The sequence below is a fragment of the Pieris brassicae genome, chromosome 3 (genome assembly GCF_905147105.1).
Source record: "Pieris brassicae chromosome 3, ilPieBrab1.1, whole genome shotgun sequence".
Taxonomy (NCBI): domain Eukaryota; kingdom Metazoa; phylum Arthropoda; class Insecta; order Lepidoptera; family Pieridae; genus Pieris; species Pieris brassicae.
Window position 1 is genome coordinate 2,838,001 of NC_059667.1, and position 17,765 is coordinate 2,855,765.

A 17,765-nucleotide genomic window follows, 5' to 3' on the forward strand; every position below is an offset into this window, starting at 1 on the left:
TTATGTATTTTAAATAGCAACTTTAGTAAAAAAGATATTTATATTCGGTGTACAAGGTCATTGCTTTTGTTTTTAAAATTATATGTAAATTAGTTTTACACTTTTTCTAACTTTTTACAGTAAAAGATCAGCTGTTTTCACTAATACCTGAATTACAAAGCAGGATTGATATGAATTGTGCTTTGGTCTGTTGTCAATTGTCATTGTCAATGTTTTTGCAAAATTAAGTGTGTAGTTAATATATCTATAATTGACAAACCTGAAAATCCGGAGACATGACATACTTTGTCTATTCTGTTTTAGTGAAAGCAGCTCAAAAGTGGTGATAAAATCTCCATGTTGATGCGACCTTATAGTATATTTTACCTTGAGTCATTATTTTCTAATAGATTTCTTATCCTCTATATGTATTAACACTACACAACTAATGTGAACAGCTTGTACTTTGACAATTCCTAATGATTCAAGTTGGCCGAGGCCATAGACAACTTTAGCTCCAGATTAAAAAGAAAATTGGTTGAGGTATAACTTATTTCGACATTAAGAAATTTCGAATGTAAATATTTTAAAATCTGTGAAAGTTTGCACAACGCCACGTTTTTCATAGATACCTACTAGATTATAGATAGTACTTAAGAAACGATATTTGGTGTTAAAATAATGTATTTTAATTTTCAACCTAGACAATTGTTCAATGTTAGACTTCATTAGAATCTAGCAAAACCTTTGTTGCCTATAAAAGTTCTTAAGTACATTGTCTAGGCAATTGCATTTAGTTGAGTAGTTTCATTATATTTATAGTGATATATTAATTTTTTTATCTTTAGTTAACCTATGTGTGTATATTTTAAGGTAAATAGTTCGAGAATGCTTCATATTGTAACTATTGAAGATGTATAAACAATAAATTGGTTATTTTAAAACTGTAATTTATTTCAATGTCATAAATTATCAAACGTTTTTATATTTTGAAAATGTAAAATGATTTTTTAAGGGTTGAACATATCTTAATTTCCAAAATATCATCCATTGTTGTTAATTTTTATTTTAAATGGTAAGTTTGATTATTTCATTATTTATGTTCCTCTAAGTTAGTTTCCTACTTTCTTTCCACTTCATTTTCTCGCAGGTATGAAGTAGCTTGTGTTCTCAGATCCAAATTAATTGGGAACGGTACAATGTGAGCCACTCAAAGCACCAAGCCTTCTAGTTACTGTCACTGCTATCGGAAAGCTCGGCTTTAGCCTTTGGCATCACAGGCTTCTTTTTTGTATACCTTCGTTTTCTGTCAATTTTCGTCTTTCTGAATATTTCTATGGCTTTCATTTTATTCTCTAATAGACTCTGTTTAGCTTTTTCTTTTTGTGGAATTAATTCATGGCAAGCGTCGGTTTTTGGTATGATAAAGTTAAACTCCGGTTTTTCGTCGGACTTTGCTACTTTGACGATTCCATTAATATTTTTGAGCTCATCATTTTGAGCCTTTCTTTTGCGAGTGGTTTTTACTTTTTTATCCTTCTCATTAGTGACATCTTCCAGATCATTTTGTGAGTTAGGATCCATTTTTTTTACAGCTGCCTTAACTCGTTTGCTCATTTGCTCGTCTAGAGATTCGCACACGATTTTCCGTTTAAAATAGTCATGCACAGTTTTTTGATTTTTTCTATCAAGCAACCTTTTTAAAACCGGCTTTATTATTTCATCTACTTTATTTTGGGACCAACCAAATTTATCTTTTGTGTAATCTCGCAAAATTGTTATGTCTATGTTGCCCCATGTGAACTTTTCTTTACTCTTTTCAACATTTGGATCTAGATAGGCTTGTACTACCTGAAAATTTTAATATTAAGACAAAAAATATTTTTCTGCTTTTTTAAGAAAAGAGCGCACCAATTCTTAAAAAGCCGGCAACGCACTCGCGAGCCCTCTGTCATTGTGAGTGTCCATGGGCGGCGGTATCACTTCACATTAGGTGAACCTTCTGCCCGTTTGCCCACTGTTCTATAAAAAAATACGCTTAAATATCGAGTATTCAGCGATTTTCTGGTACAAATAGTGGAAAATATAGTATTGGCTGGTATGTAAAGCTAAAATTTCTCGTGCTAAGTATGTCTTCCGTAGTTTAAAACCAATAAGATTTTGTCAAGCACTATGTCTCGATTAAAAAATGAATGGGCTAGGCTTGAAGCCGCTTTTAAGACAATTTTTTTAAAGTAAAATAATTCAATGTTACAACTTACCCTAATACTAGGAAACTCATCAGTGAGCGATACATTTTTTAATTTTTTCTTAAGCGCAATATTATCTGTTCTCTTCCCTGCTCTAACCCATCGCTTAAACTCTTGAAGACCAGTCAAAATTTGCTGGTACTGCGCTTGGTTTGACATCTCACTAAGTTTTTTCTTATTAAAAGGAAATGATGCAAGTATTTCCATTGCAGTTACTGGTCCAATTCCGTTAACACCAGTTGTATAATCGCTTCCAACTAATAGGGCTAGCAGGATCAGTTGCTCCCTACTTAGATCTAAAAAAGTCTTACGCTTTAATATGCAAGCCGATATAAGTTTTTAAAATAAAAATTCTCATATAATTCATAAATACAAGGCTTATGACAATATAAATGATCTAATAAAATAAAGACTAGTTTCGTTATAATTGTTCACTACAGGAGTCACCTAACATTAGTTATGTAACATACCATACATATATTACTTAATATTTAGAAGCGCAAATGTTAAGAATTTTACATGTTTTTTATACGCGTAACTTAAAACATAACATTCTTGTGTCCGATAATATCCAATAGGTTGACTACACATATATTCTTTATAGGTAACAGACGTGTCACTTAGTTTTAATAACCCATCAATAAGTTATAGGCCATTATAGACGATTAGAGTCAATTGACCTAGTTTCAAATTGTTTCTTTTTTTTTCAACCACCGAACTAACTAAAAACTAGGCTAAGAAAAATAAATATTGTTACAATCTGATTAATATGTTTGTGGTTTAAAAAAAATCGTTTGTCTTGTCTTTGGTTACAATTGTAAAGTGTGTACAATCTTCAATGATCTGTGGATGTGTCTGATTGAAGAATAAAATTGTACTTACTATATGATCTCTCAATCCTTTCACTCAAAAATTGAAGGACATGTTTCTTTTGATTAAAAAAGTTCTTGTATACAGTCTTTCCTCCAAATAGCCAAATATCACTGTCGTCGGTAATCGTGCCATCAGTCAATTTGGCGTCCTCCAAAAATGCGCATTGCGCCTCCGCTTCCATTGGCGCGACAATATAAGGAATGCCAAAAACTTGAAGAAGTTCTTGCGCATCTTTAGTCATTTGTTCAGAAATGTTCCTACCAACGCGATCAAGCCGTCCTTTTTGATGTAATAATTCTTGTTGTTCATTTTCCATTTCCACTTCCATTGTTTGTAGTCTTTCTTTACTTATAGGTTCAATGGGATTTTTAGAGGCTTCTGGATATTTTAATAGGGAATTCTCAGAAGACTCTGTTGCTATATCGTCTATATCTTTCACATATTTAATGTTTACATCACTCTCAGCCGTACATTGATCATCCTTCCTACATTCATTATTTTTATTGTTTATTAGTGTACCGGTTTTGACATTTACTATATCTTGTGCCATTTCATTATCTGTCTTTGGAGCAATTATTTCATTTATTGGAAGTACGCTAACATCTTTTAAAGGTGTCTTTTTAATTTGTTGCGTTTTTATTTTTATAGGTGACAAAATTTGGTTATCATTTTTATATAAGATTTGTTTACTTTCAAAAACATCAGAAAAGATATCATCTTCAATGTTATCTTCTAAATTTAATGTCAATTGCACAACTGGTTTTGGTTGGCTTTCTGTTTCAGATACCTCTTCAAAGTCATCATCACTAGAGTTTGATAGATTCGAAGTATCATCTAGACTTATGATCGCTTTTGAACTTTCTTCTGATGAATCAAGATTTATTACATGCTCCTTTTTATTTTCCACATACAATATAGATGAATCATTATTGACAACATTGTTTTCTGTTCTTTGCAAAACCTTAATAGTTGTGTTGCCTAAATTTGGGTCTGCATTATTGTCATCTAAATCATTCATAACCATACAAGAGGTTGATATTTGAGGTTTACTTAATTCTTCTTCACTACTCAATTCAATTTTATCCTCTATAATTGTTTTTTCATGATTTAGCTGAGCTATTATTTCTTCCACATTGATTTCTTTTGCTTTTGCTTTGGGTTTTTGTTTATTTTTAACCAGGACAATATCATCAATGGCTTTATGTGTAAAATCACTGTACTGCATTATGTAAGCTTTAGCAGATGTAATATTTTGGGGTAAATATTCCTCTTCCTCGTCAGAGTAATCTGAATTAGAATCTGTCATACAAGAAGTCCAAGACTCATCTGCTTTTGAAGTTGATGCACCAACTGAAGGTTCTGGTTCATCTACACATTCTAGGGACATTTTTATTGCTTTCTGTAAGTCATCTTCAAGTTCATCAATTTTAGTTTCTTCATTTGAATTAGCTTTCATCTCAATTGTTTCAGTTTCTAATTTATTTTCCTTTTCGAACTCCATTTCCTTCTTTTTTTTAGCATCAGCTAAAGCCTGTTTTACATTATTAATTAGAAGATATCGAGTTGATTGATCAGAAGCTATACGCCGAGAGGGAAAATCTTCAATATTTGTATTAATACCTTCTTCATTAAGTAGTGTTTCCAAATCATTTAATGACATTCCGATGTCTCCTATTTCTTTTTCTGTTTCTTCGATACATTCTTGCACCTTTCTTCTCTTCAACAATCTTTCCATCTGTAATCATAAAATAAGCAATATCTTTATTGTTTAAAAATAAATATTTTTATTAGAATAGATTACCTGAAAATCAGAAAAGCTGTCACTTTTCTTTGGTAAAGTGTGTAATTTTCCCCATGAGTTCATTTTCCTTGTCTCTTTTAATTCCAATAAAAGGTCATATTTTTCTTTGGATGGCATGTTTTTAAAGTCTTGGGATTCCAAATCCACTGTGTGCAAGTCAACAGTGGAAGCACTTGAGGTATCTTCATCATCTGATCTAATCAAATCAGAAATTCCAAGATTTATTTATTAGGAACTTAAATATTCTATTTTAATCACTCATACATACTCTGTGTCACTTTCTGTCTCTTTTTGGGGCAATGCAGGTAATTTAAAGATATCCTCATCATTTGCATTTGTATTGATTTTCTTGGGAGATATTTGTTTACCCAAGAGTGCACCCACAGCAGTTTTTTTGCCAATTAAAAGAGCAAGCTCACGTTTGATGCGCTCAGATTCTGAATTGTACTTTAACTTGTTATCTTGTCTTTTAGCCTGGAATAAGATATTTTTATATGATTTATTATTATTAAATAATTTTGGAACAACTGTAATAAATAGACAGAAAACTTACAATCGTTTGTCTTTTTAAATCTGGAACTCCCCCATCAAATACAAATACAGGTTTTATTCTAAAATATAATAATTTACATAATCTCTGAAACAATCCAATAAGGTGTGCATTAGGCAATGGTGCACCTTTTGAATCTTGGTATCCTTTGACCATCTGATGCAACCATATAGAAATATCTGTGAAATTTAAATACATGTTCTAAGACTGTTGGGAAAACCTAATGGAGGAACACTAAGGTTAGTTATTTAAATTGTAATAAAATGATAACTTCCATACCAACAGCTAAAATTTTGTTTTCTAGGGTTTCAACCGGCACTGGTTTCCCTGACGGCTCAATAAGGCGCCACAAACCAGTAACTCCCATTGCATAAGTATAATTGTTTTCAAATGATTTTGTTTTGACTAAACTTTAATATAAATAATGCAGTATATAATATAACAAAGGTCGTTTCCCACGAGATCTACGGTCAATCGCCGGCCTCTTCCTCACACAGCGCAACCTTTTCGCTTCTACTGAACTCAATGTATTTATAACACACACAACAACAAAACGAAATGATAACTGCTTGCTACTGGAGCATTCGTAAGTGTTCGCTTCACTACATGCAATATCAAATGTTTTACTACGCGACGCCCACTCTTTCCCACACTTTATTTTCTCACGCCCCATGCGTAACCCCACATCCTATGACCGGCTGTCTGCCAGTCGGCACGCTAAAGTCGACGATTTCGTATCATTCCGCTATTTTCGTGTGCATGTAAACAGCGCGTCGATATTTTGTGCTTGAACATCCCTTCGTGAATCGGTCTGCAGTCTATGCCCTCTTGACAGTTACCTAGCGTTGTCGAACCGAATGTCGTATTTACTTGGATAAACAACGTTTTGCAAACAATTATCAAACAAAAAATTTAAAAAGTGCAATAATAATGTTTAAAATAAACTACAAATTATAAATTAAAAAATATTTTATGTCAGTTAATTCGTCAAAACACGAATCTGAAAATACCACTCAGGAACAGGTGTTTTTGATAGAAAAGTGTGTTGCTGTTCCCATCGTAATTATTTATTTACTGTGATGTGAATAATATAAAAGTGTATCGATCCAGTGTATATTACATTACCTTTATACAGTGGCATTTTCAATAGTGATATAACTTAATAAAGTTGTACATTGAAAACTCGCTACCGGTTGTTACTAAACGCTATGAAGTGTAGCTATAGGACAGTGTTTTATCAAAGGTGATAATGTTTTTCAAGGCTTTTCTATGGTGTGCAGCGTTATGAGGTGCAAATTAAGGTGAAAGTGAGCCGTGGCTAGCATGCCACATCAATACGGCGCGGGCGCTGGTGGGTTGGGCGGGCGCCCACCATCCCCGCCGCCGCAACCTGGCGCCTTGTATCCGCGCTATGCCGCAGCAGCGGGACCTGGCGCCGGCGCCTATCGCCCCGAAGAACGCCGCCTTACTAGAGAAGCTATGGAGAGATATCTCCGGGACCGATCTGATATGGTTGTAGTCATCTTGCACGCTAAAGTAGCTCAAAAATCCTATGGTAATGAGAAAAGGTTCTTTTGTCCGCCTCCCTGTATCTATCTCTTTGGTGATGGATGGAGACTGAGAAGGGAAAGAATGCTCCGAGAAGGTGAAACTGAGCAAGCATCACAGCTTTGTGCATTCATTGGCATAGGTAACTCAGACCAGGATATGCAGCAGCTAGATTTAAATAATGGAAAACAGTACTGTGCTGCTAAAACCTTGTACATATCAGATTCAGATAAGAGAAAACATTTTATGTTATCGGTCAAAATGTTCTATGGCAATGGTCATGATATTGGTATTTTTAATAGTAAGAGAATAAAAGTTATTTCTAAGCCGTCTAAAAAGAAGCAATCACTGAAGAATGCTGATTTATGTATAGCCAGTGGTACAAAAGTTGCCCTGTTTAATAGATTAAGGTCACAGACTGTTTCAACAAGATACCTGCATGTAGAGAATGGTAATTTTCATGCATCCTCTACACAGTGGGGCGCTTTTACAATTCATTTATTAGATGATAATGAGAGTGAATCAGAAGAGTTTGCTGTCAGAGATGGTTATGTACATTATGGCTCAACAGTGAAGCTGGTTTGTTCTGTGACAGGCATGGCATTACCTAGATTAATAATAAGAAAGGTAAATTTTATTTATTCTATAAAACATTTATACCTATTTTATAAATTGTAAAAATGATTTTAGAAAATTATATATTAATTAAAGTATGCAATTAATAGCAAAATTTGGATTTTATATAATTAATTAACAGTAAAAATAATATCACTTAGACACTTAACTGCTAAAGTAAATTTGATTATTTCTAGGTATATATTTTTTAAAATCTATTTGTCTACAAACCTTTTGTCAGTAAACCCAGTAAGTAAGGGGCCAACATCATTTTGTAAAAATATTATAAAGAAAAAATAAGCAATATTGGTTGTATGAAATAATTAATAGAATCCAAAAAGTAATATATTTGTTTAAGGCATACTACTACTTACTATCCCTTAAAATACCTAGAGGCAGCAAATGATCTCCCCACTAAATGCTGGAATATTTCTTGCAATTTTTGAGATTACATTTGTATCTCATATATAGGACCAAGGGCTTAGTCAAGATGCATCTTGAGCCAAGCCTGTAAGATTTTGCAATAAAATAGTTTTCTTCAATTTGTGTCCTGCTTCATTTTAAAATATATATATCTCTCATGTCATGGTCCTATAAATTAGCTTGATGGATTTTTTAACAGAAATATAATACATAAGTACAATGTGCGAAAATGACTGAGTCCTAATAGATAATTATACTATTGTCTTATTCCTCTTTTTAAATATTCAGAGTTGTTTGACTGTGGTCTACTAACTTTGGTCAGTTAATTTAGAGTAATTTAAAGATTTCTTCTCTGAATACTTAATCATTATGTATTTTAGGTAGACAAACAGATGGCTTTGCTAGAGGCCGATGACCCAGTCTCACAACTTCATAAATGTGCATTCTATATGAAGGACACAGAGAGGATGTACCTTTGTTTATCACAAGAAAGAATTATACAGTTTCAAGCAACTCCTTGCCCCAAAGAACCAAATAAAGAAATGATTAATGATGGAGCCTGCTGGACCATTATATCAACGGATAAGGCGGAATATCAGTTTTATGAAGGAATGGGACCAGTCAGGTATGTGAAACAAACCATTTATATGTAAGTCAAGAGGTTCCCTAAGACCAAATAGACTTGTATAACCTAAGCTAAAATTTGGTTTACTTCATGAGTTCAGTCAAGATAAATACATTTATTTAATAAACTGCATATCTTATTATTATTTTTAGTTCAGTTTCTTTTGATAACTGCGCTTATGTAGGTAATTAGGAATATTAGTATTTTAATATGTTTGTAACTGACAAACAGCTCGACCAATTTCAACATTCTTGCACTATAGGAATTCTAAAATATTTCATGATATAAGTATCTAGCTATCTGCTGGGAGAGACTGTTAGTTTATTATTTGCGGTATAGAATCAAAACACAATGGAAAGGTTTTAAGCCAGGTTTTTTTTAAGTATTACTCCTGTGTGTCAAAAACGTGTGGCATATGGGAGATGAACTTAGCGCTATGTCTCGACTCGGAATCTCATCCATAGATGTTTTTTTATTGTTTTGCACGAGCCCATAGAGTCCGGCTTACCAATTTTAAATCTACAAGGGGATTAATATCTACAAAAAGTATTGAATTTAGTATGTAAGATTACAAAGCATACGGTGCTATTAAATATATATATATATAAAAGTAGTAGTAAAAAACACTTTCTAAAGTGATTTCGTCGAAGGTTTTACCAATTTTGTGTTAATTTTTATTCACGTTCTGAGAAACGCTAAGGCGCCGGGACAACTTTGAATAGATTAACCGGAAGTCGTTATCAATAATTGCAAACCGGTAACCACATCCATAATTCGATAAAAGCTGTCAAAAATAATCTCGGCTATTTGAATATTTAATTAAGTTTTAAATAATATTAATTTAATGTCGCTTAGAAAATACGTGAATTGGAAAAAAAATATGCAATCTCAAGCCCATAGAGTTGTAGTGTAAACCAAGGATAATATTATCTATTTGTAGTTTATTTCATTTAGTAATTTAGGTTCGAAGCCAGGCGTTCTTTTAGTTGTACCTTTATATACGCATATTTATTAGACAATAAAAAATTTAGTTACATAGATTTTGAACGTCAGTGTTTATCACTAAATTATTGACAATGAATCGATAACATTCAACTTTGGCCACACTATCAAACGCATTGGCAAACACGTAATGATACATAAATGATATGAGGGGACATTCAATTGCTATCGAAAGCCAAACATTTTATACTCTCACGTCAATAAACAGGGCTTAGATTATCCTAATAGTTCATATAAGTATGTACTGTGGCCTGGGACTTCCGTCTGGCATTAGTGAACATATAGTTTAGAATGCTTCTTCACCTTGCTTTGCTGATAATGATTAGGTTAAATTATCGTAACAGGTTTTACATGTGGAGCTATTATATAATGGTTACAAACATTTAAAAAGGTAAACTTGGAGATGTAAAAGTTTACCCGTTCTGGTCCGTTCTACGCCTATGATTTGAGAACTGGCAGTAAATGTAATTTTAGATGTTTGTTTTTTCAATGACGTCCATAGATACCAATATGATATGTTGATTCTGTTTATATTAGCGTTCAGTGATGACATTGAACGAGTGAGAGAATTGTTAAAATTTGTTGGTTTTTGAATTATCAAACGGGGGTCGCGACCCTTGGGGGGATCGAGTTTATTTTTAAAAAGGGGTCGCAGTCTGATGCAAAATAATAATTATATATAGAAAGGATTCGTTAAAAGTACATTTTATTGTAATTTTTTGTTTGTTTTACTTATGTTTTTGGCTTTTTCGTTCATAAAAATAGTTGAGAGAGGTTATTATTTATATTTTTGTATTCTAAGAATTTAAAAAAAAATTAGATATAATTTCCTACGTTTCACTCGAGTGAATCTGGGTATAATTAAGGAAATAAAAAATATTCATTCACAATATATATTAAACTTTAATGTATAGCTAATGTGGCTGTGTTGTACGCTATATATTAGATAAACATACCGAAAAATTATAATCTATTGATCGTGACGCAACACACGGCAGTTGCCTTAATTAGAAATTCGTTAGAAGCATGCTTTTTTAAAAATAATTATTCACGCGAGGTTTATTTAAAACAAATATTTGTATAAGATTAAAATTGAATTAATCACAGTTGTTAAAAATCAAAACTGGCATGTTTTCTTATATGTAGACAGCCTCGCCATAGTATCATAACTATAACGCATTTTAACTTGATAAATCTGTGTGCTTGTAAAAGCTCGTAGATATTTTCTTGTCTACATTAGTGTTTCTCAATTAGTGGTACGCGTTGGATTGTAAGGTAAAAATTAATTTAGAACTACTGGTATACGTTGAAGAACATCTCATATGAAAATGTCGTTTAAATTGTGTTACCTCTTAAAGCGAGTAGACATGAGGCGTTTAGAAAGCGCGCTTTAATAACTCGCGTTGTATGAACTCCGAGGTCTTATTGAAGTGTACACATGCAAACGCATTCAAGATAGGTGAGCAGCCATTTTGTTGTACATACGACCGGGCGGTTTCGTAAAGAGTGAACGCACGTTGACGAAAATGGAGACCGAATGATACGGATACGGATTCTTTATGAAATCCAACTATTTGGGACATGGGATATTTCTGAACTAAGCCAGATGTATACAGTATACTCGCCCTACTAATGCTCGTCGAGCGCCTGCAAAGCGCGGGGTATGAAAGCTACCAACGCGCGTGAAACGCAACGCCGAACGCTCATTTGTTCTCGCTCTTATTCGAAATAGTAGAGGATTGAAGATTGTTGTACACAAGTACAGTAATAATATAGTATTTACTTCCCAAGCGGTCAGATAATTACGTCAAGAAAATAAATATACATTTGCGTGTTTGTGAACTGTATAAAAACAAATGAGGTCACAGAAAGTAATACCAAAAAACCTTTACGAAGAGAGAAATATTATAGAATTTGGCAGAGGATGAGAGAAGAAGAAATGCCGCGTTAAGAAGTATGTATGAGGTTACATTTCGTTATAGGATAAGTTCAGTGAGCTGTGAGTTAAAAGAGGACGTTGTAACTTGGATAGGAAAGAGAATGCTTAGGTGGTTTGGCCACGTAGACCGGATGAATATGATGCGGTTTTCAAGTAGGATATATGTACAAGGCAACCTTGGATCGGAGTGGTGAGATCGGGTTGGGTAGGTCGTGTGGTACATACCTGGACCAAATCTAGAATACAAGTTAAAATTACCGAAGCATGCATGGTGATTGTCATGAGGGTAGATGAAGGGAGCGGTATCTCAGGACCGTAGCAACTGGAGATCTTGGATTTCTTGTTTTTCCTCTGTCTTTCGGAAGAAGGCGTGATGTTATAAATAAAATTTTACAAAACCATTTTTTAGATATATTTCTCGACTTTAATACCGGTTTCCGTATAAATATTAATTACACTTCGTATCATCGAGTACACATGGAAATATAGAGTTACTATAACATATGTTAGGCAACGACCTTAATGCAACTTTAGTGTTTTGTTTTATATTTACATATTAGTAGACATTTCAGTTTGGGAGGCTTTACGATAGTTACAGCCCAAACATTTATTACTAACGAAAGATACACACGGAAACAACATTATAGACAAAATAATAATAATAATCAAAAATGGAAAATAACAAAAAATATGGAGAAAAAGGAATAAGGTACATTTTAAGTGTGTAATGTGTGTGTTTTGTGATTGTAACTGGCCCTGGCTCAGCATTATGTTAGTGTGCGCCTCAGACGCAAAAATCTCAGTCAAAAGTTATAGTAAAAAATAATAAAAATATACTCGCGTTTATCTCAAAGAAGCAATACGATATTGTCAGTCAATTGAGCACCTCAAACACGTAAAATTATACGGTATACAACATTGAAGCAATGCATGTAGGTAAAAGGCCTGCAACGCACTCGCGAAGCTTCAGTAAGGAGTTTAACGGTGAGCCTCCTGCCCGTTTTCCACTGGCTCTATAAAAAAACGATTTGTTTAGTCATTAGTTTCTATGTCTACGCTGCCCAAGCTTTTTCCCATTCGTTTTATATATAGAGTCAAAACCGTTTAAGATGACATTGTTTAAAACAACTATATTGACTAAAATCAAAGGTCCCGGCGGATAAAAGTATTAGGTACTTAATAACAACGTCATCGGCTGTTACGACTATCGGTTTTTACTACCAAATACGAGTTGTCCATTCGGCGTCGTCATAAGAGATCATGACTGTAGTTTGAATTATTTACAACTAATACTCATATATAATAATGAGGCTCTAATAGTAATAATAACAAAGTACCTAGACGAAGGTTCGTACGATAAATATCAATGAGGTTAACTCTTGTCACTTACATCACCAAATCTTTTGTTCATAGGTCTCCAGTAACACCTGTTCCGCTTGTTCACTCGTTGAATCTAAATGGTGGCGGAGACGTCGCCATGTTAGAACTCGCCGGTGACAACTTCACGCCGTCTCTGCAAGTGTGGTTCGGAGACGTGGAAGCAGAGACGATGTACCGATGCGCTGAGTCCATGCTCTGCGTAGTACCGGATATATCGCAGTTCAGGGGACAGTGGCTTTGGGTGCGGCAGCCAACTCAGGTAGGACGCGAGTTTCTTCTGCTCTTGTTCCAGGATGGCTGACTCTCTGTGGTTCTTTATCGGGAAACTTCCATACCTACGTCTAGCCAAAAAGTATCAAAATATATTATGTCGTTTGGGTGTAGGTTTTTTAAGCTATACCTTGCGGGATATAAATAACAAATCATGAATTTTCTTTTAAGTAAAATAGCTCCAAATAGTTGTAGTGAAACGCCGTATATAAAATATATTTTTCTTCAGGTACCAGTATCACTTGTAAGAAATGACGGGATCATATACGCCACTGGCCTTACATTCACCTACACGCCTGAACCTGGCCCACGGCCGCTCTGCGCACCAGTCGATGACGTCATGCGACCAGAACAGGCCTGGCACCATGACACGCACAGACTACCAGACAGCATTCAATAACACAGGTTTTCCTGATGCTGTTCATCCAAAGAATGTCTGCGGTGAGTGTAGTTTAGTGCTTTAGGCATTCCAAAACATAAATCAAACTAAGCCTGTCAAATGTGACATTGACATTTTGATTGTCATTTGTTTGTGGTTTATTGGAATAACCTAAGGCTACTGACAAGTTTGGAGACTAGAGCTAGCTTATCACTTATTAAAACCGATACACTGGGGCTAAGACAAAATCACTTTTCACAGGTCATATAGACCACCAAACGCCAAATGAATTTATATGAAAATGGTCACTTGACAAATTATGAGAAAATCTTATTATCATATTTGAAATGTTTATTTTGACAGTTTGAAAAATAGGTAAATATGCCATTCCATGGCATATAAAGCAAAAGTGTAATCTAGAGGGTATGGATTCGTTAATTTAAAAAAATGCGACGGTCATTATAATGGGGGGGGGGGGGTCAATTCGCCCAGCGATAATCTAGCTTTTAAGTGTCCAACAAACCTGTCAGTGTGTAATGTAATTTTAAGGCTGTATGTTGGTACTTGGCATTTACCTCTGAGATTCTTATGTAATTTTTATGTGTATAAGATTCGAATCAACGTTTGTCTGCGATATATCCGTCACTAGATATTTCTTGACAGGTTATTTTACGCTTATTTTTGTTGCAATTTTGTTCGTGTAAACTTCAGGTAGATAATGTAAAACGGGAGGCGAAACTGACTCCACACAGACGAGAATGTCCAAAGGCTTTTATACATTATAAAAATAGTGTTACTTAGAATAATCCGTATATAGGTTTTAAAAAGTGTTATAAAATATATTTTTTATAATAAAATCCAGATTAAAAATGATTTTCATACGTTGACGGTCACAGATTAGTCGAATCGACTATGGCGTCTGTTCTTGGACTTCAATTTCGTCGGAGATTTTGTTCGAAACATGAGTATATTTTGTAAAATTTAAAATATTAAACACGTATTTGACGTTTGTTAATGTGTTACATGACTGACATGTTACATGTGATATGATATGTTTTGGCGGGATCTTGAATCTATGAATGTTAAAGCCATAACAGAATAAAAATAACAATTGGTTATCTATAGTCAAATAGATAATCAGAAATAGTTTTTAAATTAGCCCGTTAAATTTCCGTTTTACATTCTTACCTATTTAATATTGGACACGCAAATAGTCCTTCCATTATAATTTTACGTAACTGAACTTAAATAAACCATTTTATATAGTATTATATTTAAAAAACCGCTTAACCTTTATCATTAGATCACAGACAATTAAGATTATGATTAGCATTAAAATGATAATTGTTAATGTCTTGATTTATATGAAACCATACCATGGGAATATTTATAACAATACAGATTCAGACACGAATTTATTTTTAATTAATTTATTACAATTTTTTGTCGGAAGATACGTTTTTTTGTGTTAAATACACATTTAAATATCAATAAATATACAAAATACCGAGTATGAAATTTTTCGGTAATTTTATTGGGTTGATAGAAGAAACCTTCCTGAGATTACACTGGAGTAAAAACTCTTTTCAAATAGCGTAAGGAAGCGTGTTTAGCCTAAGCCTGAATTGTATAATGAACAACTGGTAATAACGTGATACTTGAATCTGGTAAAGATTTTTAAACTTATGTCTAAACTGTTTGTCAAAGACTGGAATTTCTTAATACGGCTCTTTAAAAAATTTAAAGACATTTGTGTTCCGTTATAAACTTTTTGACTACCTTCATAAAGAACAAGATTTATGTTATATTCAATTAGATTATTATTATTTCAATAAATTAACGTAAAAATGCTGTACGTAAGTATTAACTTGATTTTTCGTTCCATTTTGTATATACAATTGTTTTAGTTGTAGACGAAAACGCTTGATTTCAAAGAAATATATTAATAACATATATTGTATTGTGTCATTACCATATAAACCCTATGTCATTGTGTATGAGCACACTATATTTCAATCATTGTTAATCAATCAATATAATTCTGATGCGGCAGTCCAAGCTAGACTAAAAACGTCTCATAGGAGTCAAATATGTGTAAAGGTTGGTTTTCAACAGTATCCACGTGATAAGCTGTTTATTACATTAGCTAAGTCCATCCATTTTGGTTGGTGTACACCAGAATAAGCATTAAACCTTTAAGATTACGTGATTAATCGATTTAACGTATGCAATAAATGAACTGTGTGACGTAAAGATGTATTTTTAAATACTTTTCGATGGCTTTATTTATACAAGGCTATTTGAAAATCTCATTACTCATGATGTTAGGGAAAATGAAATTACTCGACGCCATAGTAACCAGGTACAATTAGGAAATCTTTAATTACCAACATGCGCAGGAATTTTTTTATTTATTAACTTCGCGATACAATCGGTATACCGATATCTGAGTTACATTTTGAATTAGATTTTTACGCATACAGAACACTTTGATTGTTAATCTTTTATCAATAATTGTATATATATGTCGCAGCCAACTAGCTTAATTAGCCGTTCAATTAACAGCTAAGCTGTTCAACTAAACAGCGCCGTTTAACTAGCGGCCTGACGGATATTCAGGCAGTTGATCAAACAGCTAGGAAAATGACTTGGATCGATGTCGTTTCATCACTTGCCTAACCTGTTGACGGTTAATTTAAATTTAGTTCAAATTTCTGTCACTCTCAAACTCGAAACGAAACTTCAAACTGCGACTCAAGCAATTTAATTTGTTAAGACATATTTTTTATATCAGATATTTCAACTCTTTTATTTCTGCCACATGGTCACTCTATCGTACGATTGGCCAGCCTTTAGCCAGCCAGTTTATTCAATCTCGTTACAAACGCTACGGCTATCTTTCAGGCCGCTAGTTAAACGGCGCTGTTTAGTTAAACAGCTTAGCTGTTAATTGAACGGCCTATTAAACTAGGTGGCTCACATATACACACATTTAAATGGCTCACATTACACACTGTTACGTACTGTTTGATACAGATCTATCATTTTCATCTTCAAAGTCTTTTTCTATTTATAATGGACAAGAGATCTTAAGTTTGAGTTTATTGAATTATCTCCTAGATACTTTTGGATTCGACTAATTTGCTTCGGCGTATATCGCTATGTACATATATTCAAAGACAAGACCAAAGGACAATTCTTCAGTGCACAGTTAATTGTCTTTTGTAATACGTTTAAATATCTCAATTAGTGTTTTAATTGTATAGATTGTGTAAGTTAAAATGTTTCTGTTAATTTGTCAGAAATGAACAATGTAGCGTAAGTGTAGCGTAGTGACGGATAGGGGTGAAATTTTTACAAAATTACGTACTGTATTTATATAAGAGTGTGATTTTGAACATTCCATGTGGAAAGTTTTATAAGAAGTACAAAGTATATTCGATATTTTTGTAGAAAAAGTTTAATGGATTATTTGGACGTAGTTTTAATTTGTATGTTGGAAGGAGGTTTTATGGTGGCTCGGATGGCTCACAAGTGACTCAATCTTAGCTGGAATTGGTGATTCAAGGGTGGTGATTCCATTGATGTAGCGACTAAAACTTTTGAAGTCAGCCGGCAGCACTTTAGCTGAGAACTACACGGTATAAAAACTCAATATTTAAACATCCGCAAATCCGAGCCAACATAAATCTTCTCTTATTCTGACATTTTGAAATCCGTCGAAGTGTTACATTCATATACCTTTTGGTATTCAATCAAGATTCAGAAATTGTCATTCAAACATGGATATTTTAATAAATCTGAATTTGAAAATGTTGATTTTTTATTTGATAACCCCATAGCAAGGGGGGGTTTTAGTCAAGATGACTTAACAGTTTGTATGAAAATGACAGTTCGTGTCGACAAAGTTTCATACAAATTTAGTTTTCGACTTTCTACATACACTACTGTTAAGGCATCTTGTCTAAGCCCCCAGGACCATAGCAACTCTTTCATTTATAGCGTAACGAAAGCAGACAAAGTGTTAGTCGAAACAGTCTTAGTAGCTGAGATTTATGATTAAAGGTCAAAAATAGTTACGTTGCCTAAAGTATATTTAAAAAATAAAAACTATTATTCGCTGTACCTTGAG

At 33.5% G+C, this 17,765-nt stretch overlaps 2 protein-coding genes across 2 annotated transcripts; one reads left to right on the plus strand and one right to left on the minus strand.

Moving 5' to 3' along the window:
• Positions 1 to 13: 13 nt before the first annotated feature.
• On the minus strand, positions 14 to 6,160 carry LOC123706771 (DNA excision repair protein ERCC-5 homolog). Its single transcript, XM_045656184.1, has 7 exons — positions 5,732 to 6,160; positions 5,456 to 5,631; positions 5,171 to 5,376; positions 4,903 to 5,098; positions 3,111 to 4,836; positions 2,241 to 2,524; positions 14 to 1,830 (listed from the first exon to the last, which is right to left on the minus strand). The coding sequence occupies exons 1-7, from the start codon at positions 5,817 to 5,819 to the stop codon at positions 1,207 to 1,209; spliced, it is 3,300 nt and encodes a 1,099-aa protein (XP_045512140.1). The 5' UTR covers positions 5,820 to 6,160; the 3' UTR covers positions 14 to 1,206.
• A 178-nt stretch (positions 6,161 to 6,338) lies between these two features.
• Positions 6,339 to 17,438, plus strand: LOC123706772 (suppressor of hairless protein). Its single transcript, XM_045656185.1, has 4 exons — positions 6,339 to 7,627; positions 8,419 to 8,663; positions 13,018 to 13,243; positions 13,484 to 17,438. The coding sequence occupies exons 1-4, from the start codon at positions 6,776 to 6,778 to the stop codon at positions 13,652 to 13,654; spliced, it is 1,494 nt and encodes a 497-aa protein (XP_045512141.1). The 5' UTR covers positions 6,339 to 6,775; the 3' UTR covers positions 13,655 to 17,438.
• Positions 17,439 to 17,765: the final 327 nt, after the last annotated feature.

Bases quoted from the DNA above. Each gene is read 5' to 3' on its own strand.
- LOC123706771 (XM_045656184.1), bottom strand. From the start codon at position 5,819: ATGGGAGTTACTGGTTTGTGGCGCCTTATTGAGCCGTCAGGGAAACCA. The intron at 5,099-5,170 runs GTATGTATGAGT...TGATTTGATTAG, and splicing joins GAGACAGAAAGTGACACAGA to ATCAGATGATGAAGATACCT. The intron at 4,837-4,902 runs GTAATCTATTCT...TTATGATTACAG, and splicing joins ACAGCTTTTCTGATTTTCAG to ATGGAAAGATTGTTGAAGAG.
- LOC123706772 (XM_045656185.1), top strand. From the start codon at position 6,776: ATGCCACATCAATACGGCGCGGGCGCTGGTGGGTTGGGCGGGCGCCCA. The intron at 8,664-13,017 runs GTATGTGAAACA...TTTTGTTCATAG, and splicing joins GAAGGAATGGGACCAGTCAG to GTCTCCAGTAACACCTGTTC. The intron at 13,244-13,483 runs GTAGGACGCGAG...ATTTTTCTTCAG, and splicing joins GGGTGCGGCAGCCAACTCAG to GTACCAGTATCACTTGTAAG.